This window comes from Cavia porcellus, unplaced genomic scaffold (assembly GCF_034190915.1).
Source record: "Cavia porcellus strain 051 isolate PalLab524CR breed Dunkin Hartley unplaced genomic scaffold, mCavPor4.1 scaffold_5, whole genome shotgun sequence".
NCBI classification, from domain to species: Eukaryota; Metazoa; Chordata; class Mammalia; order Rodentia; family Caviidae; genus Cavia; species Cavia porcellus.
In genome coordinates this window covers 77,311,889-77,337,948 of record NW_026947488.1, presented here as the reverse complement: position 1 = coordinate 77,337,948, position 26,060 = coordinate 77,311,889, and the positions used below count along the sequence as shown (strand labels likewise).

General features: G+C 35.8%; 1 protein-coding gene across 2 annotated transcripts; it reads right to left on the bottom strand.

Annotated features, from left to right (window-relative positions):
• Positions 1 to 1,360: 1,360 nt before the first annotated feature.
• On the bottom strand, positions 1,361 to 25,305 carry LOC100722472 (arylacetamide deacetylase-like). Of its 2 annotated transcripts, XM_003476297.3 has the most exons (6): positions 25,028 to 25,304; positions 18,297 to 18,519; positions 15,248 to 15,317; positions 12,050 to 12,221; positions 7,562 to 10,676; positions 1,361 to 3,851 (listed from the first exon to the last, which is right to left on the bottom strand). In XM_003476297.3, the coding sequence occupies exons 1-5, from the start codon at positions 25,163 to 25,165 to the stop codon at positions 10,080 to 10,082; spliced, it is 1,200 nt and encodes a 399-aa protein (XP_003476345.1). In that variant the 5' UTR covers positions 25,166 to 25,304; the 3' UTR covers positions 1,361 to 3,851; positions 7,562 to 10,079. The 2 variants fall into 2 exon arrangements, with proteins under 2 accessions (XP_003476345.1, XP_063105266.1); XM_063249196.1 differs by lacking the exon at positions 7,562 to 10,676 and having other exon boundaries at positions 25,028 to 25,305.
• Positions 25,306 to 26,060: the final 755 nt, after the last annotated feature.

The window sequence follows — 26,060 nt, the reverse complement described above, 5'->3', positions numbered from 1 at the left end:
TCAGAGACCATAGCATGTGGAGCCAAGTGAAGTCCTTCAACAGAAAGGGAGCATTCAGATCAAACTTTGCTTTTAGGAAAATCATGAATAGAATAGAGAATTGCCCCATGAGTATGGCAGTGTAGTAGTCATTCTTCTTAAGAAAAATTTTACAAATTGAATTCAAAAAATTGAAAAGTGTGAACATAAGAAAACATGGTAAAAAGAGAAGAAAAAAAAAAAAGATCCACCCCACAACTTAAAAGAGAAGGGTCTCAATTTGACTCAGAGGATTCAGTATGTTGTTGGCTGGCAACAAAACAGATAAACTGTATCACAAAAGTATGGAAGAATGTAGCCAACAGCTTCCTGGTTACTGGGAAGAGGATCACAGGGAAAGAACACCAGGGAGAGGGATGCAGTCCAATGTCCTGCATTTACACAGCTTCTTTAATTAGATCCTATTTTCTTTTTAACAGTACATTGAGCTATAAACGTCAGTGGATTAATCCAGTACTACTGCTAAATACCATTCGCTTTTCTGGGAATTTCTTAACCCTGTCAAATTGATAGTTAAGAATAACTGAACTAGAATGGAAGACTCACATACTACCATTAAGAGGCATCAATAATGATATTGTTGAGGGATTCTGTTCTTTAAAAGGGAGGAAATTTCGGCATGTCAGTAGTTTCCTACCACCATATTTAGCTCCACAGGTAGATGTGCACAGTGAAATTCTGACATGTAGAGAACAAAGACACCTGATGATGCTCTCATTGATCACAGACTACTCTATAATGAGGAGAGGAAATAATATGAAAGCAGTATAAAAAAATCAAATGTTGGTTTACTTTATGAATTATGAATATCTCAGATATTATAAAAATGAGGACCCAATTTGAAAGAGCTTGAGTATTTACGTGGAAGTGGCATATTATTGATCATGATCATTCATGCATTTCATTCAAGGACCACATAGTAAGATTATTAGAGAAAGAATGCCCAGGAATGGGGAGTCTAAGCTGGTAGATGGACTTTCTTAATTATTACTGAGATTATCAATGCCGTAGTGAGATACTGTCAGTAAACAAAGATCTTCTGAAGCCTAAAGAGGAGCAAAGAACAACTTGGGTAGCATTGTTATGTGAAGTTGTAAGTTGTTTTGAAAATGGCCCAGAATAGGAAGGGGAGGGAATGATCTTCAAAAATCAAGGGACAAGGAAAACTGCGTTCTCACCTCCAGGTCTTATGGTGCTAGGAAAAATACAGAACGAAGTATCTTCAGGAAAATACTGGTTTTCAGTTATTAGATCCTGAAGAAAATGAAAGTTAAGAATGTGATAGCTCGGACCCCGGAATAAAACCCAAGGAAGCAAGAAATTAAAATTTGGAGAGCAAAGGCTTTATTTTAGGCCAGGCCCTAGCAATGCAAACCCCAGGAGCCAATTTGGAGACTATGCACCTTACAGCTAGAAAGGTTGGGTTTTAAAGCTGAAAACCACAGGAATGTTGTAATCGCTGACACAGGTAGCATCTGGGCTTTATAGAACTTCCTGTAATTTCCTTGAAGTTAAGCATTTCTTAAAGAACAGCACATTTTATTACAGATAGCCAGAAAAGGGGTAGGGGAGGAGGTTTCAGGAAACTGATACCTAAGGCTTTTACAGCTTTCTCAGGAAATTGAAACTTAACTTAGAAAGATAGGAAGGGAAGGGGAGGGCTGAGCGGTACATACAAAACAGAAATGAGGTGCAATGGTTAAAACTAGGTTACAACATTCTCCTCTGATGTTGTGACTGAGGATCAAAACTTTGACCTAATTTTAAGGATTTTGAGGTATGGGCTCGTAGGTGTGCTGGCGTAACATTATCCACTTTATGCCTTGCATTTGTTGTCTGACATATGCAGTTATTCTACTGAGTATATAAGGACCTACTGTGACCAGGAGCAGTACCCCTAACAATGGTCCAAGCAAGGGCATGAGATAGGGCAGGATTTCATTCTAGACACTCCATAAAGAGTTTTCAAATAGCTCTCTCCTTCTTTTAACTAGGTCTTCCTGTAGTCTCTTGATTTTATCCCCTTCTGTTTTGGAGAATTACTTCAGCCAACAAGTCTATTTGGTCTTGAATGACCTGAATGGTACTAGATAATGCCTGCACATCACTAACGATCTGGTTGGAAAGTTGGACAGAAACCCCTACCCCTGCTGCCCCCATACCTAAGGCTCCTGATATTCCTAGGCCTACCAATAAAGGGATAAATTGAACTGCCCCCTTTGATCAGCCTGTGATGTAATCTAAACTAGGAATGAGGACAGGCTCATCCCCCAGTAGGATCTCTATATCAGGCAATAGGACAGCTGTTACACATATCCCTGTCCAGTTAGTTGGGAGGAAAGTATAGGCCATATTTCCTCCACAAATAAATATTTGCCCTTTGGTGGGATAAAGGGAGGTAGTCCAGTTAACTATGGAACTACAATTAGTAAATGCAATGAACCCCACGTCAGTGTCAGAGGTATCATTATGAAAACCTCCTTGGAGACAGAGTCCTTGAAGCCTACTGGTTGTACTCTAAAGGGGTACCAGTACTAAAATTTAAGTAATCTTGTTCCTCCAGTGTAGTCAGAGAAACATTGGAGGGGATTGCAAGGGGCATGGGGGAGCCCTGTGCCATGCATAACCAGCAATCTTCAGCCAAAGTTGGGTTGGAAGCATTTAAGGCTTTATGAGTGGCCTCTAGAATATCAGAAGTTTGAGCATCCAGATCAACTCCCCACGATTTAGGCAGCATCAGGGGGTGGTAATATATCTGGGGAAACATTATTTTTATTAGCTGCTTGACTCATTCCTCAACCATGAGTTTTCTGATCTTATCTTGTGGGCCACCCCCATCAGACACATGTATAGGGGCCACCCTTCTCCAGCACACTGATTTACCAACCATGCCAAGATATGAGGCTTAGGCATACTTTGAACTTCCTATCATTGTTGGATTGGTGGACCAATCACCTCCAACACTTCCAGCCCGTGTCCTCGTAAGCTCAGCAGTGAAGTAAGTTTTGCTATCTATGCCTATACATTCTTGTACAGAGTCATAGCAGGAGGAATGCATTTCAGACTACTAAGAACAATTCTGAGGGCATGGCCCTGGCTGGCTGCCTTTGTTAGGTATCACACAGGGCTTTAACATACACATCCACCTTTGAATCAAACCCCCTGTAACTGAGGGTATAGCAACAAGGAATGTTAACTTGTCCCCACAATCTGTCCGAAGACTGTATGCATACAATTTATCATTTGTGCGGGAAGGATCTCGATCCTTGTTTCCTACTGTATGAATAATTCCCCCCCAGTTGGTGTCTTTACCTTTAGTAATATAGCCCCCTCCACAATCACAGGGGCTCCCATACCAAGATCTTAACAATTGTTCTTTGCTTACAGGGGGACCAAAGCCGCCATGCAAGGTTGGCATCAATGTTAATAAAATCAAAGCAAGCAAGTTAAAACAGTTCATGCCTGGCATAATCTAAATATGCTTTAGTCAATTTTAACTTTAAGGGGTTACCAGTCTGCTGTACAGTCAATTGAGAACACTCCTCACTGTCTGTTGCTTCCAATGGTTTGACATGGGTATGGTGAATCCATGCAGTCTTTTGTGCTACCTTGATGGTGGTGGGAGTGCTGAGCACCACGGTGAAAGGTCCTTCCCAGTGGGGTTTGAGGGAGTCACGGTGGTGCCACTGCACCAAGACTGGAATCCCTGGCTTGGTCGGTGCTTTGAGGGGTGTCTCTGAAGGCAGATCTGGGTGTTTTTGTCTAATCAGCTGGTGGATTGAAGTCAACACGGGTTGGAGAGTCTGCAGGGACTTAATGAGATCTTGATTAGTTATTTCAGCTAGTTTATCTTCTGACAATCTTGGAATGGCAGAGACCTCCCAAACATGGATTCAAAGGGGGAAATTCCAGAAACATATAGGGTACATCTAGCTCTTAACAGTGCAAAGGGAAGAAGGCTCACCCAATTATCACCAGTTTCTAAAGACAGCTTAGCTAAAATGTCCTTGAGAGTTTGGTTCATACATTCTACTTGCCCTGAGCTTTGTGGCTGGTAGGCACAGTGGAGTTTTCCAATTAATCTTTAATGCTTGGGCTAACTTTTGGGTGACTTGGGCTATGAAAGCCAGGCCATTATCGGACCCCATTGATAGTGGGAGGTCAAATTGAGGTATGATCTCATGCAATAGCTTTTTAACTACCAGTAAGGCTGACTCGGACTTAGTAGGGAAAGCCTCTACCCAGCCAGTGAAGGTGTCTACTAATACCAAGAGATAGCGGTGCCCCTGTAAACCAGGCTTTACCATGTCCATGAAGTCTACTTCCCAATGTTCTTCTGGAACAATTCCTCAATGTCGGGTGGTCTCCAGCATAGAGCTCTTGGCTGAATTGACTAACAAGCACTGTGGGCATTTGGAGCTCAAAGAGGTGGTCAGTTTGCAGAGTTTTGGAATAAAAAAATCAAGTTCTGAACAATTCTGCAAGTTTAGTTCTCCCTAAATGAGCAGTTTGGTGAGCCTGGTGTAACAACTCCTGCCCTAGTGCCTCCGGTAACAGTACTCGTTTATCAGGTAACTGGTATCAGCCCCCTGGGGTGAGGGACTTCACTCCAAGTTGAGATGCTAACTGTAGGTCTTTCTTTGTGTAGACTGGTTCTGACAAGATCAGAGGGACTAGCATCAGAGCAGTTACTTCCTTGGGTGGCCCCTCTGATGTGGTTGCTTTTTTTCGAGTGGCTTGATCTGCCAAACTGTTTCCTAAGGTGACAGTGTCATCTCCTGTCTGGTGAGCCTTGCAATGAACAATAGCAACTCGTTGAGGTACCCAGACAGCTGCCAGCAAGTCTAGAATCCATGGAGCATTTTTAGTCTTAGTCCCAGCTGAGATCAAGAGACCTCGCTCCTGATACATGGCTCCATGTACATGTACAGTAGCAAAAGCATATCTACTGTCGGTATAGATGTTTACCCTCTTTCCCGTGGCTGGTTTTAGCACCTCAGTCAAAGCAATGAGCTCCGCCTTTTGGGCAGAGGTGCCAGGCTCTAACCACTTAACCCAGAGTACCTTCTTTTCGGTGGTCACTGTTGCCCTGGCCACTCGTTTGCTGTTCTGGATAAAGCTGCTTCCATCGATGAAATAGTTGTGGGCATTTCCCAAAGGCTGGTCGGTAAGATCAGCTCGTAAGTTCTGCTGCAGTTCAAGGATGTCAGCACACTCATGGAGAAGTGTCCTTTGTTCCTCTGGGTCATCATCAGGCATAAGGGTGGCTGGGTTTAAAGCTGAAGAACTCTTGAATGCCACTGACTTGAGTCTAGAAGCAGGGCCTAACAGTGTAGAATTCTGGGGTTCAAAAGCCACATTTCAGGAGGAGTTTGGATAAGAGTCTCTAAACTGCAGGAGATCACCACAGAAATCTTCTGTCCAAAAGTGAGGTTTTTTTTGTTTTTTGTTTTTTGTTTTTTTAGCCTCGTTAAGTAACATTGCCACAGCAGCTAGGATTCTCAGGCAGGAGGGCCATCCTTCTGTCACCGGATCAAGTCTTTTGGAGAAGTAGGCTATAGGCCTCTTTCAAGGGCCAATGTCCTGGGTTAGGACTCCTTTGGCAATGCCCTTGAGTTTATCTATGAACAAGGTGAACAGCTTGGTAACGTCAGGGAGTCCCAGGGCTGTGGCCTCTGTCAAGGCCCACTTGAGCTGCTGGAAGGCCCGTTCACATTTATCAGTCCAGTTCAGTGAGTTTTGAGTTTCTCCCTTATGGGAGTCATATAGAGGTAAGCTTTTCAGTAAAATTTAGCCTACAGTATCCAACCTTCCCCAGAAAGTCTTGTCTGTTTTTTTTTTTTTTTTAATTCTCTCTCATAGAGCAATTCTAACAACTTGGTTATCTTTTTGTTGGGAGCTTCTTGTAAATTCTCTCAGTTCTCAAAGACCTTTTGTGCTATCTCTATTAACTGGCTGAGGGGCATTTTCTCAAATCTCTCAAACCTTTGCAATTTTTGTCTAACATGTGGGGCCAACTGAGTTGCAAAGAGAACAACTGGTGATAATTGGGAAACCTCCTTACCTCTAGATGTCCAATCAGGGAGGGACAAAAGGAAAACATGGTTTTGGCATTCTCAATCAGAGAGCAGGCTTCATCTGGATGGCACACCACTTTTCATCCCAGGGTGCCTCGTGGCAGGCTGTTGTTTTACTGAAATTACATTCTTAACAAAAAAGGGCTTTTTTATAGGTAACAAAATTGTGCTGCATAATCTCCCAGATGTTCATAGCACATGCAAGAACTTGTATCTTATCTCTATAATCACCTATAATCTCATTTTAATGGAAACATTTTGCAGCAAAGGTTTACCAATCTTATGAATACTTCTACTAAAACTGATCTAATACTGTCAAATTCTGAACACATTTACTTCTTGCCAAATCTGTTATTTGCAGTACTATAAACCAAAACAAATAAAATTCACATCCTCTTGAGCTTTTTACAACTTACATTATACCCCCAAGTTGAGCTGTTATCTTCTTCCACATTCTGGCACAGCCAGACATTTTTTCTTGAAGACAAAACCACTTTCTTTGTCCCTCTTTTTCTTACTATTACCAGTCAATTACCTTTCCTCTCGCTTCTCAGATAACATTAAAACTCTCAACAAAACCCTTGAAGTCATCTTTTAGTAGTCTAAAACATGTTTATTTTATGTCTTTTCACTACATTAAAATGCTGTATTGTTAAAAAAAAAACTGTAACCTTTTAACTGGCTCAAATATAATATGACCTGGTTTTTACTTGGTAAAGTTGATATGATTCTTAAAAACCATAAATATACATATATATGTGCACACATGTTTACATTTTAACCAGAAAGAAAAATACTCTTTTTAAAAAGGCATGCCAAGGTTGCAAGTAATCAATTGAGGATTAAAACATTAAACAAGGCACCACAACATTAAAGACACGAACAAAGGTTGCTTCGTACACAGTTTGGTGAGATATAGGAAATAATTTTTTACTATGAACCTTGAGTCTAATAAGCTATATGGATCCTGCAGCAGAAATGGGCAGCAAGCCCCTAAGTTAGTCACAAATTAAAACAGGCAGACAATCCTAAAGTACAAAAACACTGAACATAAATATCTAAATCCCTTTGTCCATTTTGGGCTTGTAGAAGGGGTTCCTAGAAGAGAATGTTCTGTTAGATTTGGGGTAACCAAAAGGAGAACAATTAGACCAAATGGACACACAAATAGACATGCAAGACAAGACAAGCTGCAGCAAAATTGCCTTTGCTCAAAATTGGTCAAATTTTGGGATCTGGAGGAATTCACAAATTAACCAACAGAGTGGTTCCCAACCCAGGGCAGAGTCACAAATGGATGAAGTTCGTCTGGAAAACTATACAAACGGACCCAAAAAAACCAATTGACTCTGTCCTCAGGAGGTCCCTGCTTCCCAAATTGAGGGCGTCCTCTCCCCAAGAGTACAAACTGACCACGGCCCAAACAAACCCTCCAGAGTACTTACTTTCAAATGTTCAGAAATGAGTCTGGGATCTTGCTCCCATCCCGGGCGTGCCCCCAAATGTGATAGCTCAGACCCCAAAATAAAACCCAAGGAAGCAAGAAATTAAAATTTGGGGAGCAAAGGCTTTATTTTAGGCCAGGCCTTGGTGACTCAATCCCAGGGAAGACTGGGTTTTAAAGTCGAAAACCAAGGGAATGTTGCAATCACTGACACAGTTAGGTAGCATCTGGGCTTTATAGAACTTCCTGTAATTTCCTTGAAGTTAAGCATTTCTTAAAGAACAGCACATTTTATTACAGATAACCGGATGAGGGGTAGGGGAAGAGGTTACAGGAAACTGATACCTAAGGCTTTTACAGCTTTCTCAGGAAATTGAAACTGAACCTAGAAAGATAAGAAGGGAAGGGGGGGTGCTGCATACAAAACAGAAATGAGGCGCAATGGTTAAAACTAGATTACAACAAAGAAATTCCTTCACCAATTTTGCTGGCACCATACTGCTAAAATTGGAATTTAACTATAGCAGTATTTTTTCTTAGAACTATGTTTCAATTTGTTTTTAGAAAGCAATTGAAAGTAGAATTGCTGAATGATTGGAATGCTGGAAACTTTCCTTTCAAAGCAGTTTCCCTGTATGGGAATTTCATCATGACACTCAATTTTATTAGATATAAAACTAACCTTAAAAACATTATCAAACTTACCAAGACAGCATCAAATTTTTGTAGTGTTAGTTTTGTAAACTTCAATAAATTGTATTCCCACCATGTTTATCTTGTTTGCTTTATGCTGTCTTAAATTTAAGTATGTATGTGTGTGTGTTAAGCCAGTGTGAGTCTGTTATTGAGATAGGTACCCAGTCCTTTTTATTTCTTACTTTGAAATAGAATTTTAACAAATTGCTTTTTCTGTCCTTAAACTTGCAATTCTCCTGCTTCACCTACCCAAGTAACTAGGATTCTAAGCCATGTGGGACAAGATTTGTAATTGTGAATAACATTTACCAGTGGTAGGTATTCTGTAGCCAAGTTATTTGCCTCTAGGTATTATGTTAATGACAACTTTTACTTTGTTTGAGTAAAGCAATAACAATTGCCAGCTGTAGATTAATGTAAGAATTTATGCATGGTAATAAAAACATCTTATGCTTGTACACAGTGCAAAGAAAAATCACTGGAGGTTACATATACATATTTTATTTCTAGTCTTTGTATTTACTATTAACTCAATGTATTTATATGTTTATCAGAAAAATATTTATCCCAATGTTGTTATTTAACAAGATATTTCTACAGCTATGTGTGGTATCCTCTGCTAATTATTTAGTATTGCTTAGCATTATTTTGTTTTTTAGTATAATAAAATGTACTTTTCTCATGTGAAAAACTCCCACTTTGAGAAATATCCCACTATATGATTCTATTAACTGTTTATAAGGAATTTATTGGTTTTTGAGTTTCTGGGATTACTACAATTTTCCTAATAAAATAAAATGACCTCAAATGTAACTGTTTCCTTATTCTGTCTCTGTCTAGATTATATATATATATAGTACTATATATATATATATATATATATATATATATATAGTACTAAAAATATAATAACCAGGACTGCAAATACAAAAATAGACAGTAAGGATGGTACACAAAGAGAAAAAATGGCTAAGTACTAGAAAATCACATGGATAGAACTCATCTACCAATTGAGGAATACCTGTTGATAGGATTTTTTGTGATTTTGAGGCATTATATAGATCATGCTCAATACAAATATTCAGACTGGTCTTAAGCATAAGCCATTTTATTTTTACTCTGCATTGTTAAAATAACCTTTTCACAAATAAAATTTTTCTGACTTTTGTTTTATTGCAAATCACTTAGTTCTACTTGTATATTCTGTGGATGCTAGTATTTTCTGTCCTAAAGACCACTTCAGACTTCTCTGAGCTTCAATTTCTTTACATTACAAATACAAAGCAGCTAATTCCTCTGGTGATCGTAAGTATTGAACAGTATAATTCTTGTTACATGGGTTACAAAAGTGCATCAAGGGAAAAAATTACAGATGTAATAAACCAGCACTGTCCTGTGAAAACTATTTTTGCAAAGATTTGAGATTCATCCTGTATCAGTTACTAGGAGTGTTTCAAACCCTGTACATTGACTAGGATGTTGATATTAAACAATAATAGACAATCTTTCTTATATTTCTGTTATTACACTTATTAGTGGTTACCAACACACAGAAAAGATATTGTACAAGAAAAAATGTTTTAAAAAGTAAAATTTACAGTACACAAGGAGGGGTGACAGGAATAGCACATTTACAGTGCGAAATGTTGAATGAAATCATTCAGAGTAACAAAAAGGACAGAAGATATTTACAGCAAGAATTATTATACTACATGTGGAATTTCAATAGACCTTTCCAAACCATACTGGTTTAATTCCATGTGAATTTTATGATGCTTTAATGTTTAGTGCATTTTAAAAATGTATCAGGAATATATGTTTTGCTATAGATTTTTGTTTAGCCAATTAATATACTGATTTATCAGTCTATGACTTATTTTAAGTTGCAGAAAGAAAGCTGCTCCATGGAATCCATCCTCAACATGGTTATGGGTCACTTGAACTCCAACATTCCGAAGTCGGGTGACATACATGAGTCCGTCATCTCTCAAAACGTCATATTGACAAGTGAGGACATACGTCAGGGGTAAACTACGCAACTGGCTGTCATCTGCCAACAAAGGAGCTGCCCTCACATCTAGGAACCCAGGATATTTTTGAGATAACTCAGAACTACCATAAGTTGGGTTGCTATAAACATGTCCTTTTCTAAATCTCTCAGGGAGCAGGGAACTCCAATTAACAAACTTGAAGAGATGACTTGATTCTTCAGGTACATGCTGATTGGAAAGCATGGCTTTTTCAAGTGACCTGTCAGTTGTAAAATATTCACTCCAGAACCTGACCAAGAGGGACTTAGATAGAATTGGCATATGTGCATTTTCTTGACATGATGGTGAATCTAAATCAAGAGGTTGAAGTGCAGGATAAATTAAAGCCTGGATCTTGAGTTTGGTCTTGACTTCTGGGTCACGTGCAAGCTAAAGAGGAGTTAAGGTGATTTGAGCAAATTATTTTCTTTGAAAAGAGTAATACAACTGCAATAAGATAGTCTATGTATAAATTTGGCACCTCAAAAAACTTAAAAATTAAATTATATACTCATTTCAACAAAATTTGAAGTGCTTAAAGCACGTTCTAGAACCAGATGCTCCGTATGTATGCATATGCTTGATTTAAGGACTCAAGTGCATCGTCTGTACTGTATCTTTTGAGGATAAGGAAAAAGGATTGAAAAAATCATTAATTTATGTCATAACTTGTCAAATAAGAATGACAATATAGAAGTGTAAATTTAAACGTATTCCTATTCTGTTTGTATAAAAATGTATTAACTTAAACTAATAAAAGTTTAGAAATAAAACAAAAGAATCTAAAGTATTTTTGATTTTGCTTTGATCCCAAAGTGACATGCTATTGTAGAAGATTTAGGAAGACTTTCTTTGTGAAATATTCCATGAAAATTTTCTTCAATATCAGGTTCAATATGTTGATATTTGATAAGATCAATGGTCAGAAAAGAAAAGTGCACAAATATGAAAGTGATACAAAAACGGTCTATAAAATCATTTCTTAAATAACATTTCAAGTTTTGAGACTATATTCTTTAATATGTGATTTTATATGTTTTCTAAATGAGATTGTGTTAATAAAATCTTATATATAGTTTATATATAAAACAATAGGTCCATAATATAGCCCAAAAATTTAGAGACTTGTCTATATTTTAATTACAATTTTTGAAATAGATTTTGAATATTTTGAAAGCATTCATAAAGATCATATCATGTTATTAGATATTTTAATATGAACAAGTGGCCTCAGAACAACTCAGTGAGTTTAAATGGTTTGCTTTCCTTAATAGATGAGGAAATGAATGCTTAGAGATACTGAATGTACTGGTCAAGAGGACATTTATAAGAACCTGTATCTCAAGACAATACAAGTTTTCCAATTTCTAATCTTCCTTGAAATAATATAAAATTTTTGAATGGGCTGATAATTTTCTCAAACTAGTCAGATCATTTCGGTAATGAAGTGCTACTCCACAGATGATCATTGAATACATTTCAATCTCCAAAAAGGTTAACAGTCAGTTTCTGTTTTCATTCATTTGACTAGTAGATTTCACTAACACATAGCATAGTTTAACTCAGTGATCTCAGATTACTGTCAGCTTCTTAAGAAAGTAAAAGAAACTGTGACAAGAGCAGAAACTTAAAGTTAGATGTAATAACCAGTTTAGTGTTATTCTCTTTAATATTTCAAATGTTTCCATTTTATATTTAATAAAATGTATCTATCTGCTTAAAAGTAGACAATTTTGAAAAAACAGAAATGATGACCATCATACCTGCTGAGTCACTGCTGCAGCTAAATTTCCACCTGCACTGTCTCCAGAAACACAAATTCTCTCAGGATTTACATCATAATTTTCAAGAACATTTTTGCGTAAGAACCACCGTAAAGCATTATATGTATCTTCGAATTGGATTGGGAAATGATATTTAGGTGCTAATCTGTAACTGTGGAGAGAAAACATGGTTTTCTTGTCATTGTTTTAAAAAAGATTAATTAAATATATCTGTCAGAAATTCACATTTTGAATTAGTACTAAAAACAGCTACCTAACCACAAATCATGAAAATGAACCTTGCCTGTACACAGAGGTCTGCAATTTATTCTCTTTAACTCTTGAAGTATCCATTAACATAATTTAGCAGCATCAATTAATGTACATTTTCCCTTAAAATGCATAAACTTCAATGCCATGTACAACTCTACTCTTGGATGTGATTGTTGAACACACTAGATTTGAGCCTCATGCACATTGCTGCATGCTTCTTTCTTCCACTGTGGATTACACCACATATCACTCGTTCAAAAGATAAGTAACTTCAATGAGATGAGTTATCTAAAATAGTTGAATTTAAAGATCCAAAAAGTAAAACTACTGAGACGGACAAGAGGGAAATTAGTAATCAGTGGGTTCAATCAAGTAAAATGAATACCCTGTAGAGATCTGCTTTACAATCAACAATGACACGTGTGCATTTAAAAATTGATTTGGAAAGTAGATTTTGTGTGTTCTTATCCCAGTCAATCAATAGTAAATAGGTAACAAGTAAATGCAACCCAATTTTTAAAAGCCAGTGGGTTGGGTTGCTTTCCATCTTGTCTTTCCACAAATCACTTTTGCTAAATATCATTTTGTATCTAGTATTTGGTAAACATGTATATCCTTGTTGATATTTGCCTGTGGCATTGATGTGAGCAGAGTTATAAAATATGTGTAGTTGTAGTTAGTAATGTCTAAAATATTTGAAATCTATTTTTTCTTCAACTACCAGTTTATAAAAATCCTTTGGTGTTTATTCTTACCAACTATTAAAGTTTTAGTACTTTTTCATTTTAGCTAAATTATCAAGTATGAGGTACTACAGAGCATTTGATTTATATTTTCTTGGTATATAGTAAAAGTTCAGATATTTATTTATAATTTGAACATACTGTTCTGTATAGTCTTTCTCCTCTACTTCAATAATCCATAGGGATTTCTAAATTTTGAATAAGAAAAATATATTTGTATTTTTGTATTTATACAAATATACACAGATATTTCAACACTAATTTTCCTAGTTAATATGAAAACTTAATTTTAATACAAGCACTTTATCAAGTATAATTTATATGCCATACAAATTAATTGAGGCATGTAATTTAAGAGTTTTTAATACATTTAAAAGTTTTACGATGATCACCACAATTAGTCTGAGAACATTCACACCACTGAAAAAGATTAACAAATAGAATAACAGCACTGTACTCCATGGTAGACATTTGTTACTTTCTGTTCCATCAATTACCATCCTGTTGTATCCATTAATCTGTTTCTGAAGGTTTTCCTATACTAAACATTTCATTAAAATGAACAATACAATGTGTTGCCCTTTGAGACTTGTTTCCTTCACATAAAATAACATTTTGTGATTTACATGTATCAGTGGTAGTATTTCTTCTTACTGACAAGCAACATTCAATTGTGTGGATTTATGACATTTCAGTTTAGCATAATCTGTTAACAGACATTAAGTAGTTTCTACTGCATAGATTTTATGAATAATGCTGTTACAAATATATTTTTATGGATACAGTTTAATTGGCCTTGTGTAAGCACCTAGCACTTGAAATACTGAACCGTTTGCAGTTCTCCAGAGTGTCTAAGCCATTTTACATTCCCACCAGTGACATGGGGGTTGCGATTAATTTTTTCTTATTATAGCTATAATTTGTAGTTATTTTTAAATTGTAGTTATTTTAGGAGCTGTGAAGTAGTTTTGATTTGCATTCTCCTAATGACTTTTGATGTTTAGCCATATTTCCTGTGCATATTGTTCATTTTAATTATAACAAACAAAACTGTCCATTTTGCACTGAGACTTCTCATTTATCTTTAACGTTGATAAAATAAGTGTATATTCAAAGGAAAGGCATGAACTTTCACAAAACTTTAAAAAATTTTCCCTTTAACCATATTGAAATCTGTTAGTTATTTCAATGAATCAATTATAAATGTATGTCTTAGAGCTTCATTTGATGTGTTATAATTAGACTGTTTAAAGTTGAAATACAAATCACAGTGCAACCATAGATTCTCCTAATTTTAGAAGATGTAATTCTAATTACTTCATTTACTGAAAATTAATTATCAGTAAATATTGAACATAAGTATGTTAATATAATGATGTAACTGTACAACTGCATATGAAAGCATTATTCATCCACTTTTCCTTCTGTGTCTGTAATTTAAAATTAGTAACTAGACACTTCCTACTTTTTGTTTTACCCATTTTCATCTTGAGGTACACATTAACCTTTTACCTCTGGATTTTTCTATCCTGGACATTTCATAAAAATGGAATCATACAATGTGTGGCATGATTCTATTATGTTCACTCCTGTTTTACTATCTCAGTTTTCCTTTCAAACACAGATTATTGAACTAAAACATTATTTCACAGTGACTCACTGACTTGGTTCAAAGTGAGAATAAAATTTAATGTTTTAGATCATCAAGGGATAGACACTAAGATAAACCAGTTTCAAAAGTATTTTCACTGAGTTTTTAAAGTGATCGTATACTGTATCAATAATTTGTTTTGCTTTTACAAATAATCTTCTTACTCCAAGAACTTTCATCTTAAACATTATAGCTGAAAAGTAATCTAAACCAAGAAAGCATGTACAACAATAATTCAATTTAAACTTATGTAAAACAAATCTTTAGTGTCAATTTTTCGTGCCCACTCAACTAACACACATCAGCCTATTCGTAGGTGCACAAACACACACACACACACACACACACACATAGGCAAAAACACTTTTTTTTAGTGCTGCTCAGGGTGGAGCTAAACTTTTCTTTTGATTACCTCAGTGTCAGCTGAGAAATATTTATATTTGACAAATCATGCATCAGTCATTCAAAACAACAGAGGGAATTTTGGTAATTAAGATATTTAGGCACAAAATAAAAAAACAGAGGTCTTACTCAATTGATATGACAACAGCATCCAGTCTCTCTGCAGTCCATCTTGAGAGCAAGTCATAACTATATAAAGCTTAAATGAAAGAATTAAAGTCAAATATTAGTGAGAATTCACATAATAAAGGTTTTTTTTTTTAAAATTGACTGTGCTTGCTTTAGATTGGAAATTCTCTACCTATTGAATACCAAAATTACAGAAAGAAAAATTTAATGCTGTGCTTATCCTAAGAAAACTTCCACTTGTAACTGGTTGCAATTTCTCACTGAATTTTTTTTAATTGCTCTTCTTTCCTTATACTTCTTTTAATGAACATTTTGTCATTTGTCCCTCAGCCAGCAGCACTGATTTGTTTGTTTTACATGATATATATATATATATATATATATATATATATATTAAAAAGAAGATAAGCCACTAATTGGATGCATGTGTGGATAGATATGTGACACAAACAGATTTTGGATCATATTGAACCATCAGTATCTGCATGCAAAACAAGTCACCTAAACATAAGATGGATAGAAAGGTGCTGCCTTAAAAAGCTGGGATTCTCTCATTTTCTGTTGTATCTGTCCTGCTGAGGTCTGGTTTGTCTCTCCTCATGCCTGTCTAGGAGGAAGATTATTCATTCTTTTATTCAACTTTTCCTCCCATCCACATCTAATTAATTTTTCCTCTTCATCTATTTCCTCTGCATTATTTGTTCATTAGTCAACAACCTGTTATCCTCTGCATGCCATCCAATTTTAATTCCACTCACTTGTTTTGTGGTAATGAAGACTGAAACCAATGTTTATACTGAAACCAGTCCGTACTGAAGATTGAAACCAATTTTTGTACTGTATATCCAAGCTTTTAAAATTATTTTTATATTTTTTTATTTTAAAGAGAATAAAACAAAACAGAATAAAGCAAACCAGAACATGACTTGTCTTGAAGTTCTCTAATACTTTCATTCTTTCATTTTGTAATTTTAGTCTGCTTTCTATTATTTGATTTTATGATGTGTGAAAGTATGGACAGCTATTTTGAAGAAAACAAGAGACATTATGATAACTATAGTTCATTTCATGTTATTTTGTTTTGTAATCTTATAATGCTTTCATTCTTTTGTTTTGACTGGTTTGTTCTGTTTCATTTTGTTTGAAAATTATTTTATTTTAAAAAAAAATAAGAAGTTTACTAAGTTGTCTGAGCTGGGCTCAAACTTGTACACCTCCTGTCACATCCCCCAGGGCATTTTACTAATTTTTTATATCTCTTCCACATAAAAAGCAAACAAAGCTTAGTTAACACTATACTGAGATAGGATGTGCTCATCTGACCTGCCCCATAACTAGACCACCAAGCCCACTCAGCCACTTCTGATTACATCCAGCTGCTTTTCATAGATGGTATTGTCTACCCATTCCAGAGTCGGGGCTTCTATTTTCCTAAAAATATATCCTGTTTTAGTAACTTGTTCCAAGGACTATCTAGCCTAATCAAGGACAAGGACATAAATGATTTTATCGACTCCTTCACCTCAAATGCCTCCCGACACTCTCTCCCACCTTATGATAAACAACCCCTCTAACTGACTTTGCTCAGTTTGAGTAACAACATACGACACAATCTATAACTGACTCACTTACAAACCTTACATAACCAAACCTCAAAGCTTACAAACCTTACATAACCAAACTTCAAAGCTTACCAAGGGTGGGGGATTTGGAACTGTCTTTCCACTGGTCCACCAGCATAATAAATAAGTTGACATCCACCTCCTCAGTGCAGGATGTCTTTCATTCAGTTTTTTTTTTTTTTTTTTTTTTTTTTTTTTTTTTTTTCTGGGTTTTTGCAGCATCACCTTTGGCTTCCTTTTCATTTTATGACCTGACCGCTTTGATCACTTTTTAATCCTTTTCTCATTGCTTATTCTTCCTCCCAAGATTACCTTTGGGATCTCCCAGGATCTGTCCTCATTTTCTCAGTCATATTATCAGAAACAGGATAATTATCTCATGTGCTTCTTTTTTCTTTCCCTCCTTACTTTGTTCTCCTAAATTCTCTCATCATTTGACAAATTTCAATCAATTTTAAGCATTTAACATTTCTTCTCTGGACTAATTATGCTTCCCTTCTTCCTTTGTCTATATTTATATTTCATTAACTGGGGGTAAATCTGTTAATATCAAGCATGCATTTGCAACTAGAATCTGCAAGTATACTCCACAACTAGAACGTTATACAATACTTCTTAATCAAATTACTGAGCCTAACGTCTTTATCCCAATTTTCGACTTCCTTATGTACTCTTCTTTTCATTCTAAGTCTAGAAATCTAAGGACTGCAACCTTTGTGCCCAATCTTGATTACTGTAACCTTTATTCTCTACATTTGTCATTTCGTGATACATTGTATTTTTCACTTATGTATCCACTATTTAGACATTCAATTCAATAGAATTTAAGACCCAGAAAGAATTTTGTCTGTTCCAAGATCCCTACCATGTTCCTAGAAGAAATGCAGGCACAAAAGGCGTATATAAATAAAGTAATTAACATGTTACTGAGGTCCATAAAACCAAATGACTAAAATAGTGCTTGCATGTTCATAAAGAGCTCAATAATAGGAAGACCTGTGCTTTGTTAGCACTACTTAGCATAAAGAAGAAAGTCATATATGGGTGAGAAATAGTGACTTGAAGGTTTAAGTAACATTAAAACTTGCCAGGGATTGGGCTGGAGATTTAGCTCAGCGGCATAAGCGCCTGCCTTGTAAGCAGGCAGTCGTGAGTTCGATCCCTGCTACCGATAAAAAGGAAAAAGAAAAAAAAAAAAAAATTTAAAACTTGCCAGGGATCAAAGCAAGAGAAGAACAAAACACTGCAGAGACCTTGCTAAACAGCACAGTATGTGGCCTTACTAATACATTTGCAAAGTACTCCAGGGTCAGATGTCTTTCAAAGAATTCATCTACCAGGGCTTCCAGAACACCAACCACCACCATGAATATAAAACACAGCCCTTCTTTGTGCAGGGTCAGATGTCTTTCAAAGAATTCACCTACCAGGGCTTCCAGAACACCAACCACCACCATGAATATAAAACACAGCCCTTCTTTGTGCATCCACCTTCCTCTTTGGTACATATACACGCACAGGAACATTATCAAATGTTGTCTCAGTCACAGTGACATTTTCATCTGAAGTTGGCGGGACTTCTAAAAAGGCTTTACTTAGCGCAATTAAATCAGCAAGATGGTAAAATCCCAGAAACTCGAAGAATGAAACCTCAAAACAAAATTTACAAATGGTCTTAGAATTCAAATTCTGAATTCAAAGAAATTTATACAAATATAAATGCTTAACATTTAAATAGATCAATTAAGATATTATTTTATATATGAATCACCTTTATGCTTTTAGAAGAAAAGGAATGCAGTTATTATATCTACAGTAGTTGTTTAAAAGAAGGAAAAGTAATTATTTAGTCCTATTTCTCAAAATATTTCAGATTATTTTCTAAGCTTTGGGGTTGTGAATAAGAACAAGAGAAAGATACTTCTCAAGAGCCACAGAATTATAGATAAAAGGTAGGTAAGTATACGGATATAAAATAAGATAAATGCTATGATAGAGACCTCTGAACCAGGTTTAACCCAAGTCTTTGTAACGTGATCCTTGGGGAAAAAATCTTTCTTAAGAATGTAACTGAAAAAAAGAAGAAGAAGAAGAAGAAGAAGAAGAAGAAGAAGAAGAAGAAGAAGAAGAAGAAGAAGAAGAAGAAGAAGAAGAAGAAGAAGAAGAAGAAGAAGAAGAAGAAGAAGAAGAAGAAGAAGAAGAAGAAGAAGAAGAAGAAGAAGAAGAAGAAGAAGAAGAAGAAGAAGAAGAAGAAGAAGAAGAAGAAGAAGAAGAAGAAGAAGAAGAAGAAGAAGAAGAAGAAGAAGAAGAAGAAGAAGAAAAAAAACTGTTCCAGCCCGATGTACTAGTCCAGAAGATTCTTGTTGATGATGGTTGGAGAAACACTTTTAGATTTTGTTGGTAGGGAAGGAGACTAGGAGATGGCAGAATAAGGAGCCAAGATGTGAAAGAGAAATAAAATTGATTAAGATACGGTATCTATACACACCAATTCCTCAAAATGAATGCAATGATTATATTTAGTGACTATGCATCAATAAAATATTGCAAAAATAAACACATTATAAAGTAATGCTGGTGTGTATGGAGCTGAGCCTAAAGAAATGACTGGAGAAACAGGAAGAGCAACCTGCTTGCCTGAACCCCTGTGTTTCCATCTTAGAATAAGAATGTGGGACAGGTATTTTATTAGCATTAGCCTCAGTAATACACCCTAAGTATGGGTAGAAAGCATAATATTAGCAGACTGATTTGAGAGAGATGGAACATAAGCCCATGGAAATTAAATACTAAAATCAGTCCAAACATGCACGGCTCAGAAATAATATTACAAATCCAATTCACAATTCTGGAGGTACAGTGTTCATTTATAGCATAATTGCAAAGCATAGCAATGCTTCATTCATAGCACAAATGTAAATGCATCTCTCATGTACATCTTCAATAAAATATCTCACTAGATTCTCAGTGACTGCAGAAACTGAGAAGCCATGTAAATCCTTCATGGGATTCCAGATGAATCAAAGAAATTGCAGTAAACAAGAAAAGATCATTCAGGGGTGAGAAATTATATTAAAATACACTTTAAATCTGTATCATTTGTGAGCTCAGATAATATTTTCTTGTCATTAAGAAGTGAAAGCTGAGAAGACTACTGCTGAGAAGAAAACCTCAAAAAACAGGATATATATTTGATTAAATGAATACTAAAATATAATTAATAAACTCAAAGAAAAAAACTGAAAATAATTCTGCATAAATACAATGCAAATTGAGGAAACATGAGAAACATAAAATACTTCTTAACTCTCGTAGTACAATATTATGCCTAGAATAAAATTAAAACTTACTGCCACTGGGCATAAAGTAATGTAATCTAAGACATTTTACTCCTCTCACTGAATTGTAGCACTATCCCATGAAACACAAATGTTTAATACAATTTCTTCAAGTTGTCAGTATTCTGTAGTTAAGAATTATATACTTTTGCTGTATAAGTTTCTTCAGTATTTAGAGTGATTGTTTTCTTTTATTTATATTTTATTGGTACAGTTGATGTATATTCAATGATCACATTCATCATAGGGAATTTGTACCTGTACGTGACATACCTTCATCTGTCTTTTATTTTTCCCTCCAAATGTCTTCCCCTCTCTTCAACCCCTCTGCTCCTCCTTATTTGAAAACTTTGGCTCCCATTTTATCATTCTTTTCTCACTTTTTCTTTTTCATTTTTTCCTAACCCCTCCACCTTCCTAGTTACCATTTCTTTTTGAAAAAATTGTTTCACAATACCTGCTGTATAATTTGATTGTTATTTACACTTTTAGTTTCTCATATGCAAAAGAAATACAATATTTTACACATGTGTGTCCAATTTATTTCACTTAAGAGTATAGTCTCAAAGTACGTCCATTTAGCAATAAATATCTGGTTTACCTTTATGACTGAATAGCACTTCATTATATTAAACAATCACATCTTTTTTATCTGTTCATTTGTTGGTGGGCATTTAGGTTGATTCCAACATGTAATTATTACAAACTGTGCCACTATAAACATAGGTGCATATATATCACTGTGATATGATGCTTTTAATTCCTTTGGAAAGATACCAAAAAGGAGAATAGCTGGATCAAATGAGACTTCTAGTCATAGTATTTTGAGGGATCTCCATTGTGATTTACCCTGTGGTTTAACAAGTCTGCACTCCCAACAACAGTACAGAAATGTTCCCTTTTGCCCACATTCTTGCCAGCATTTGTTATTGGTTGACTTTTTGATAATAGTCATTCTTTATGGAGTAAGATGAAATCTCACTGATGTTTTAATATGTATCTCTCAAATGAAAAGTGATGTTGAATTTTTTGTCATATATTTATTTGCCATTTATACTTCATCTGAGAAATGTGTATTCATCTCAGATGCCATTTTTTAATTGTGTCTTTTAATTCAGAGGATCTGAATTTTTTCAGTTCTTCATGTGTTCTAGATATTAATCCTTTTAGGAGAACCTGGCTAAAATGTTTCCCTGTCTGTGAGTTGTCCGTTCATTCAATTGGTGATTTCTTTTATTTTTCTAATGCTTTTTAATAAGATGAGGTGCCAGTCATAGATTCTTTGTAGTAATTGCCATGAAATCTGGGGTTTCTTCATGAATTCCTTGCTTACATCAATGTCTTCAAGTGTTCTAACTTTCACTTTTTCAACAGATTTTGTGTTTCTGTATTAGTATTTAGAGTTGATTGATTTTGATTCTATTTTATTCATGGTGATAGACATGAACCTAGTTTTATTGTTTGCCATGTTGAAAGCCCATTTTTCCAGCATCATTTCTTAAAGAGGCTATATTTCTTCCAGTGAAAGTATGAGACATCTTTCTCAAAGATCAGGTGGCTAGGTGTATTTGGAGTTGTTTCTATATCTTTTAACTGATTCCATTGATCTCTGGTCTGATTCTGTTTTTTTTTTGCCAGTACCATATTGTTTTTAAAACAGTAGCCCTGTAGTGTAACTAAAGTCATAGATTGTAATGTCCCTTGCCTTGTATTTGTACCCCAGAATTGCTTTTGCCATTCTAGGTCTCTTTCTGATCTGAATGAACTTGCTGATTGTTTTCTGTAATTTTGTGAGGTACACTAATAGTATTTTGGTAGTATTGTGTTAAATCTGTATAACACTTTTGGGAATACAGCCATTTTCACTATGGTGTTTGCTACACAAGACCAAGAGATAACTTTCAACTTTCTGATATCCTTTTCGATACCCATTTTCAGAGTATAGCACTTTTCTATGTAGAGATCTTTTACCTCCTTTGATTCCTTCTAGGTTATAGGAGCTGTTGGATTTGAAGACAGGGAGAATAGTGGTGTTGTAAGGCAAGTGGGTGACTTTTATAAACCCATCAGTTAACAAGCATTGGACTTAAGGCTTGAGCCCCTGTTGATGTTTAGGGGGTATTGGGTATTGGGGAATACAAGAGAAAACTGAGCGGTACATGAGGGAAGTGAATACCAGAGTAATGTTGGTGACATGAGTGGGGTTGACTGTAGTGTCAATGACGGGGGGAGGAAGGGGCTGATACAGCAGCACATGATGGTTGGGTTGGGAAAATAAGAACCATGGGAAAAGAGAGAAAGTATAAGAGAAAGTGAGATTGGGAGCAGATTTTACCAAAAAGGGGTACACGACAGGTTGGGATAGTAAGATGGTTTTAAGGAAAAGGGTTTGGAATCTGCAGGGAATAGGTCTGTTTGGAGAGGTCATTTAGGTTTTCCATCATGCCATGGCAAAGACTGTAGACCCGGATGCCAGCCTGAAAACTCAGGAAGAACTCTACAGTAAGGGGAGGGGATGGTGAGGTAAGGAGGGGATGGTGATAGAGGAGTAGTGAGGGAAGGGGAAGTGGAGGAGAAGATGGAAGCAGAGGTGAACAAGTAGAGCTTTTGGGTATGGTGTGGGTCAAGAGTGGAAGGCATATTGTCTGTAAGGTCAGCACAACTGTCAGGTTTTGGCAGGGGTTTGGCAGTGTGGAGCAGGTCAAAAGTATTTGTGCTGTCCCACAAACCTGAATGAGGGAGGGGTCACCCTAATAGCAAAAAGTCTTGAAGATAAGGAATCTGACCTTTTGCCACCATGGTAGCAAAAACTTTAAATCATGGAAGGTGAAAGCCATTATCAAGCTTGTAATCAGGCCAAGCCATCTGGCAGTACAAGCTAATTCATGGGCTGTAAAGTGCCTCTGAGACCAACAGTGAGTGCTTACTTGGAGACTGGAGGTTACAGAGTGAGTAATTGTCTCAATGGGCACCCAAGTGGAGAGTCTTTCACCTGGAGAGAAGTAACATTGCCCAAAATTGTGAATGAACTGGAGGGTCACAATTTAATCACAATTAAAAATCTAAAAACTAAGTCACCCTCTCATAAGGAGTCATTACCCCTTCAGGGAGTGTCAGTGAGAGAGAAAGTGATCCTCAAAACCTATGCCCAGCTGTGGTTACTGGTAGGACAAAGTGGGGAGCCCTGAAAGGCAAGGTCCAATAGGACATAGAAGTGTCCCTATTCATGCCTGTGATTTACATGACAGGAACCCCAAAGTGATGAGTGGGTCACCTGTTTAGACTTGCAAGGACTGAAGTGGGTTGGTATTGGATGGAAGCTAGTAACAGCAACAGTGGAGACAGAAGGTAAAGAGGAGAAAAGGCTCATTTAGGTGAGGGGAACTCAAAGCAAGGGTAGCCTCAAGGAGCTGCACTTCTCACCTATCCGAGTCATAACACCATCTGTTAAGATTTTGTTGCTACAGAGAGTCAAATAAAGGAGAAAAAGGCCTTTATTTCAGGTGTGGGAGGCCTGCCAAAGAGATACAAGCAACCTTGCGTGAGAACAAAAAGTGGAAGTACTTTTATCAGGTCTGATCAGCAGAGGAGTTTGGGAGGTGGGCAAAATAACATTGTAACAGCTGATTTGAATGAGTGTCTAAATGTGCAAAACAGGAAACAGAAAGGTTTACAGCGGCTGGGGTTAGAGCTCTTTTTGCAGTCTTGGGATTGGAGAATGTTTGATGCACATGCAAAAGGCAAGTGGAAGGTTTTTTTCTGCATCTAGAAGAACACACAGCAGTTACTCTTGAAGAGACACCCAGATGGATGAATATCAAGTTAGAGATAGATAAGCTCCAGCCTGACAGAACCTATCAGATTTCTTCTTATACACTGCTCTCTAAGCCCAAGGTTCTTCCTATTCATAAATGGTTCATTAATCATAAATACAATAGTCCTGCCTTCTTTACCTGATCACATTACTTGCTTTTCCTGTCTTATTTCCTTCAATGTATTTCTCATAATGTGAAATCATTCATTCATTTGATTCTAATTTATTATTTTCCCTCACACTAAAATTTATATTTTGTGAATACAAACTCTGTGTGCTTAATAGGATTTGGCAGAGATTTGAAGAATTGAAATAATGAAAAATAAGAAAAATTACAGCATCCATTTTATTTCAATTTTGAAAGGAGAACTATGAAACTCAAGTGAATAAAATAGTGAAAGAAATATGGCAAAATATACTCTAGGTGCCAGAGAGGCACCCTTGCTTGTTTTCTCCAACCAGCAGCCAGTGTCTATGAAACATTAGGCTATACATTTCTGTTTTTACCTATATTTTCCTGCCAGAAATCAAGGCAAATGCCAACCATTCTGACAATGCAGTTTTTCCTTGAAATATTATTTATATGTAATTTTCCGTACTCTGAATCCCAAAATATATTCCATGAAAGTCCATATATAATACATTTCTGCATGATGAAAAATCTCTGATTTCTGTATAAAACTGAATGCCAGTGAATATAACCTCAAGACAAAAATGTCAATGGACAGCAACTATCATGACATTAGTGTTCCACAAACACAGTAATACTTCAGTAAAATCCACTAAATGAATTATTTAACTTATTTCAACTGATGAAATTTTTTATTTAACTTATTTCAATCTATGAAATAGCAAGCAAGCAAACAAACCATTTCTAAACAGTAAATAATCAAAAGCCATAGGACTTATTTTAAGATCAATAAACCGCCAAGAAAGCAAATGTCCCACAACTCTTCAGAGTAAATTACTGCATATGGACATCAGAATTCATAAATTTCAGACTTACCAAATTTTGAAAAGTTTTCAGTGGTGTGTTGATCAGCATTAGTCTCCAGGGCTCCTCAAAGTTATCTGGGATAGGCGTGTAAGTATAATATGCTACAAAGATTCCCACAATTAGAAGGTACAATGACTTTCTTCCCATGATGCAATCTCTGTGCTTCTATCCTCAGAAACACAGAGAGTAAGCTTCCTAGGCTTGTCTTAATAATAGGTTCTATAGCTGCTATGCCATAACCACACCCCTTAGCTTTCTCTTTACAGTTTAGAAGTACTTCCTTTTAGGGTTGCCAGAGTAAGGTTAAAATGTAACTGCTTATCCAAAACTAATCTTAGTGATCATGAATGCAAAGTTCAATGTGTGATAGAAACTTGGAGAAGCTCTCTAAATGCTCCTATTCTTTTGTTTCCTCTTTAAAATTTTAAAATCGTTAATACTAGCAAATTTATTCACAGAAATCATCCAAGTGACATAAACAGTTCTGTGAAACAGTGTAACATGAAAAACAGAGCAACATATAAACATATTTTTACAATGTACTGAGAGTATAAACAATAAAATAAAAACAAAAACTATTACTCTGCCCATACAGAATTTACTTAAAGATTCAGGAAATAGACATTTTGCTGTTAGTTATGATAACTATCGATGGAGAAGTTAAAAAATGGGAAAATATTAAAGGGAACAGTACGAGTAAATGCTCCTAACTATTCTATGAAGCAGACCATAGCCTAAGTTATTTTCACAATAAATCTAAATAAGTTAAAATAATAAATCTATCACGTTAATACTGTTATTCTTCCATAAAGGAATAAAATGAGTATCAATAGGATAAGAAACTTGGCTATAGTTATATAGTTTTACATGGACAACCAGAAAAATTTAGGTAGCTGAATACTATTTATAAATTTTAAAAATAAGTGTAATCCCCCAACGTGTGTGTGTGTGTGTGTTTCTGTGTGTGCGTGTGTGAGCGCATGCTTTACAATAAAAATACAAAGAAGAAATACTTCATTATGTTCTTACAAGGTTTTATTTT